Raw genomic sequence first — 6222 nt, 5'->3', positions numbered from 1 at the left:
GAAACCCTAAAGGAGAAATACTTGCAACACACATTTAGCTACTATAGAATCCCAAGGTAAATGGAGTCCTAGCACAAAGAGGATTCTGAAAGATACGCGTATTAATGAAGATCTTCTCTATAAAGGAAAGGTCTTGTCCATCACGTTTGGGATTGCACATAGAGGATTCCTATAAGGAAAAGACTTCCACACCAAGGAAAAAAGGTCAACATTTTGCTAATATAAAAGCCCCTATAGCCTCACTGATCAAGGTACACATTATTAACCCCTCTCTAGCACTCTAGAGTTGTGAAAGGTTCTAACTTAACCTTCAAAGGGTATTTGGCTGGCACCACACCTGTGCTCTCTGTTAGGTCTTCTCTTTTTGTTGTGCAGGTGATATTTTGAGTGTGCGAGTATCGTGTGACTCACTGGTAATTTTTTCGGTATCATCAGTTGGCGCCGTCTGTGGAAAACTCTTAATTGCGATTTGTAAGACATATTATCGCTTCCCGGACAGAAGAGTTACATGGTGCTCACTCGCTCGACGACAACCACCAACGACATCTAAGAAGAGGAACCACTCATGACTGCACTCGAGAGACAGGTCCAAACTCTTGCCGCAACTGTAGAACATCTCACCAAACAAAACCACGACCTAGAAGAATAGCTACGCCAGAAAAACGCAACACCAAACAATCAGAGGGAGGACCAAGAGGGTACTGGTGCCATGCAACAAGATCGGGAGGGGCCCAAAGGTAGCAATGCCCCAAGTAGACCGGAACAGCAAAATATGAGCCTTCCATCCCTCATGGATATGGCTCCGCCTCCTATTATCGCAGAGATGCAGGCGATGAAGGAACAGATGGAAGTAATGATGAACACCCTCAAGGGACGAGTGTCTAGCAACCTTGACGACCTAGTCAACCAAACCGATTTACCATTCACTACCCCCGTCAACTCCTTCCCCCTACCACATAAGTTCTACATGCCGCACATAGAAATTTACAACGGAGTCAAGGACCCTTTAGATCACCTAAAGACCTTCAAGACCTTGATGCACCTTCAAGGGGTAGTAGATGAAATCATATGTAGGGCCTTCCCTACAACGCTGAAGGGCCCTGTAAGGGTATGCTTCAGTCAACTGATGCCAAACTCCATCAGCACTTTCAAGGAGCTAAGCGCTCAGTTTACTACGCATTTTATTGGGGGACATAGGTATAAGAAGTCCATGGCGTGCTTGATGAGCATCAGGCAGTGAGAGGACGAGACACTAAGATCCTACATAACCCGCTTCAATAAGGAAGCACTCTCAATCGATGAAGCCGATGACAAGATACTTGTAGCAGCCTTCATGAATGGGTTGCGAAACAGTATGTTTTTGTTCTCTTTATACAAAAACAACCTAAAAACTATGTCGAAAGTACTCTACAGAGCCACTAAGTACATGAATGCTGAAAACGCACTGCTAGCTCGGGAGCAAAAGCCTAGGAAAAGGGAGCGACAGGAAGACGTACGGCAGGACCAAGGGCGAAAGATGCCAAAAACAGGAGATCGAAGGAATGAAAGGTGCCCTAAGCCCCCTAGAGGGAGATTTACAAGCTTCACCCCATTAACTACCCCGATAGACCAAGTCCTAATGCAAATCAAGGACGAGGGGACTCTAACCTTTCCCAGAAAGCTGAAGGGAGATCCCAATAAGCGACCTAGAGACAAGTATTGCCGCTTTCACTGTGACCATGGTCATGACACGGCCGATTGCTACAATTTGAAACAACAGATCGAGGCCATCATCAGACAAGGAAAACTACAAAAGTTAGTCAGTAAAGAGAGAGTGGATCCACCTCCTTAAGAGCAGCCCACCCGACGGGATAATGAGCGTCCTAGACCCCCCCATTGGAGACATAAGAATGATTGTAGGGGGAACAATGACCACTGGGTCGTCCAAAAAGGCCCGAAAGACTTACCTTAGGATGGTCCAGAACATCCAGCTAACGGGCTCCATGCCAAAGATAGCGTGGAAAGAGTGCCTCATCATCGGGTTCTCGAAAGAAGATGCACGACGTCTTCACCACCCACACAACGATGCACTTGTTATCAGCATACGAGTGGGAGACTACAATGTGCACCATGTGTTGGTCGACAACGGCAGCTCGACAGACGTCCTATACTACCCAGCGTTCCAATAAATGAGGATTGACAGAGAATAGTTAATACCAACGAATGCTCCGCTGGTTAGTTTTGGAGGAACAAGAGTATTCCCATTAGGCGCGGTCACACTCTCGGTAACGGTGGGCGATTATCCTCAGCAGATTACTAAGGATGTGACATTCCTTGTGGTTGTTTGCTCGTCTGCTTATAATGCTATCCTCAGACGACCCACGCTTAACTCATGGAAGGTGGCAACATCAACATACCACCTAATAATCAAGTTCCCTACGAATTATGGGGTCGGCGAGTTACGAGGAGACCAAATGGCCGCACGCAAATGCTACATTGCCATTCTAGAGATGGAAGATCACCAGCAGACCATGTGTATAGAAGAGTAACAGACCATAGCAGAGCCAGTTGAAGAACTAGAAGAGGTAATCCTTGATGAATCAAGGCTTGAACGAACGACTAGGATGGGGACGTTGGCCAGCTAGCTGATACGTTAAGCCCCCGTAGCTTTCCTTAGGATAAATCAAGACGTGTTAGTATGGAGCCACGAGGACATGCCCGGGATTGATCCTTCAGTCATAGTCCCGCATCCTTACCTGTTTGACAGAAAAAGCGAGTGTTCGCTTAAGAGTGAGACAAAGTGATAGCAAAAGAAGTCAAAAAACTACTGGAAGCAGGTTTTATTCGAGAAGTATACTACCCTAACTGGTTGGCAAACATAGTCATGGTCAAGAAGGCTGATGGGAAGTGGTGAATGTGTGTTGATTTCACGAACCTCAATAGGGTGTGCCCAAAGGACAGCTACCCACTCCCTCAAATAGATACCTTGGTAGACTCGACAGCAAGACACCTACTCCTGAGCTTCATGGATGCCTTTTCAGGTTACAATCAAATCAAGATGGAGGAGGCTGATCAAGAGAAAACCTCATTTGTCACCAGCCAAATGTACTAGAGATTGACGAACAAAATGTTCGCACACCAGATTGGTAGGAATGTACAAGTTTATGTCGATGACATGTTAGTGAAGAGCCTGCACGAAGATGATCACCTAGGCGACCTTCGAGAGACCTTCGACACCCTCTGGACATATAACATGAAGCTAAATCTAAACAAGTACGCATTCAGAGTGACAGCGAGGAAATTCTTGGGCTTCATGGTATCCCAAAGAGGTATAGAGGCTAGCCTAAAGAAGATACGGGCCATAATGGAGTTAGAACCACCGAAGACGGTTAAGGAGGTGCAAAGCTTGAATGGAAAAATTGCAGCCCTAAACAAGTTCGTCTCGAAAGCGACGGACAAATGTCTACCTTTCTTCCACATTCTAAGAAAATCATTCGAGTGGACAGACAAATGCCAGAAGGCCTTTGAAGATTTGAAGAAATACCTATCATCTCCACTATTACTCAGCCCGTCCAAACCAGGTGAAGAACTTTACCTCTACTTAGCAATTTCGCAAGCAGCTGTAAGCATGGCCTTAGTAAGAGAGGAAGACGGATCTCAAAAGCCCGTTTACTTTATAAGTCAGGCGTTTCTAGGAGCAGAAGAGAGGTACTCCCAAATGAAGAAATTGGCCTTTGCGCTAGTAACTACAGCATGAAAGCTCAAGCCATACTTTCAGGCACATACCATCATAGTCTTGACAAATCGACTCTTAAGAAGAGCGATGAGTAGCCCTGAGGCTGCTAGACAGATGGCTTTATAGGCAGTAGAGCTGAGCGAGTTTGATATACAGTACCGCCCATGAACGGCAATAAAAGGGCAAGTTGTGACTAAATTCATCACCAAATTTACTTAATCGGAAGGCAAGGGGGCAGAGATCGCCGGGCAGTGGAGCATCCACACGGATGGATCTTCCAATAAAAGAGTAGGAGAGGCTGGTGTGGTAATCAAAACCTTGGAAGAGGATAAGATTGAGTGCATGATTTGACTAGACTTCCCCACAACCAATAATGAGGCCGAGTATGAAGTATTGGTGGCAGGGCTAGACCTCACAAAAGCAGCAAGTGCCGAAAATGTGGTCGTACATTGCGACTCCTAGGTGGTAATTAGTCAGATTAATGGCGGCTACGAGTGCAAGAATGAAAGAATAAAGAGGTATCTGGAAGAAGTGAAGAATCGAATCAACAGTCTCGAAGTCAGATTTGTTCAAATCCCAAGGGAAGAAAACGAATGTGCCAACCGTCTAGCAGAAGCTGCCTCTGCAGAATTCATGCTTGTCCCCGAACAGGTACTGTCATTTATTCAAATCTCCTCACTTATTGATGACGGAACAAATGTGCAAGAAGTAGAGTCTGAAAGCAATTGGCTATGCCATTGATATCCTACCTGAGACCTGGCACGTTACCTGATAGGAAGGTTGCTGCAAGGAAGTTGAAGGTCCAAGCATCACGATTTGTGCTGATAAAAGATGTCTTATACAAAAGAGGATTCTCTCAATCGTTCCTAAGGTGTTTAAGCCACGAGGAGGCAGACTACGTAATGAGAGAAGTCCATGAGGCATTTGTGGAAACCACTTGGGGGCATAGTCATTAGCTCACAAGTTGATCCGAGCAGGATACTATTGGCCTACAATGTTGAAGGACACACAAGCTTATGTTAAGGCCTGCGACAAGTGTCAAAGGTTCAGTAATTTCATCAAGCAACCATCCGAAAAGCTAACCCCCATGACGACCCCTTGGCCATTCGCTCAATGGGGATTAGATATCATGGGCCCCTTCTCGACAGCAGGAAGGCAGCAAAAATTTCTCGTAGTTGGTATCGACTACTTCACTAAGTGGGTGGAAGCAGAAGCCCTAGCCACTATCACCGAGAAGAACATTCGAAGTTTTGTGTAGAGGAATATCATCTACAGGTACAGGATACCAAGAGTGCTCGTCTCTGACAATGGAAAGTAACTCGACAACAACGCATTTAGGGACTTCTTTTCGGAGCTAGGTATTAAGAATCACTACTCATCGCCCGCACACCCACAGGCCAATGGGCAAGTTGAAGTCATGAACCGGTCTTTGCTCAAGATCATCAAGACTCGGCTTGAAGGGGCAAAGGCTATCTGGCCTAACGAGCTACCAAGCGTTCTGTGGGCATACCAAACTATAGTAAGAGCACCCATTAGAGAAACGCCGTTTTGGCTAGCATATGGAAGTGACACTGTCATACCAATAGAAGTAGGGCTCACAAGCTATCGAGTGGAGAACTACGACAAGGATAAGTACGAAGAGGCTATACACTTTCAGCTCGACCTGGTAGACGAAGTCCGAACTACATCAAAACAAAGGTTGGCACGATACCAGAATCTTATGGTGAAACACTACAACTCAAATGTCAGGCATAGAGAATTTCAGATTGGAGATCTTTTACTACAAAAAGTAATGGGTGCTACTAGGGATCCTTCGCAAGGAAAGCTCGGCCCTAACTGGGAAGGACCCTACAGGATCACATTATGGCAGAGAAAGGGAACCTACCACCTTGAAACGCTGGACGGGCGAAAGCTACAGCACCCATGGAACACAAGACACCTACGGAAATACTACCAGTAGAGATATAATATGAAGAACAACGACGCTCTCCAATTTCCCAGTTTATTTAGTTTTACTACAACTACTAGTTTTTCTTTAGACAACTTTTTGCAACAATATGTACCTTTTTAAGCCCAAGGGAGCAGGTATTTTTCTACAAATGTATGGTTTTTTAATTAATAAATGGAATATTCAGACACAACTATTTTTTTTACCTGAATTTTTACAAAGTCCAATAAATGGACGAGTCCAAACTAAAACTGGACAGACCACCCAAAAGGATGAAAATCCAAAGTCCAGAAGTGGACAAGTATGAACTGAAGTTCACAAAGTGGATGGACCGCCCAAAAAGGATGAAAATCCAAAGTCCCAAAGTAGATGGGTATAAACTGAAGTCCACAAAGTAGACGAACCACCTAAAAGGATGAAAATCCAAAGTCCAAAAGTGGATGGGTATAAATTAAGTCCACGAAATGGATGAACCATCCTAGGAGGATGAAAAATCCAAGTCCAAAAAATGGACGGTTATAAGCTAAAGTCCACAAAGTGGACGGATCATCCGAAGAGG

The 6222-nt window shown here is 45.1% G+C and overlaps 1 protein-coding gene across 1 annotated transcript; it reads left to right on the top strand.

Moving 5' to 3' along the window:
- The first annotated feature begins 1907 nt into the window (after positions 1-1907).
- LOC136070931 (uncharacterized) lies at positions 1908-2528 on the top strand. The gene is made up of 2 exons (XM_065781583.1): positions 1908-2113; positions 2219-2528. The coding sequence occupies exons 1-2, from the start codon at positions 1908-1910 to the stop codon at positions 2526-2528; spliced, it is 516 nt and encodes a 171-aa protein (XP_065637655.1).
- Positions 2529-6222: the final 3694 nt, after the last annotated feature.

This window comes from Quercus suber, unplaced genomic scaffold, assembly GCF_002906115.3.
Source record: "Quercus suber isolate HL8 unplaced genomic scaffold, Cork oak 2.0 scaffold_272, whole genome shotgun sequence".
NCBI lineage: Eukaryota > Viridiplantae > Streptophyta > Magnoliopsida > Fagales > Fagaceae > Quercus > Quercus suber.
The sequence above is the reverse complement of the archived record's forward strand: the minus strand, read 5'-3'. Positions and strand labels throughout refer to the sequence as shown.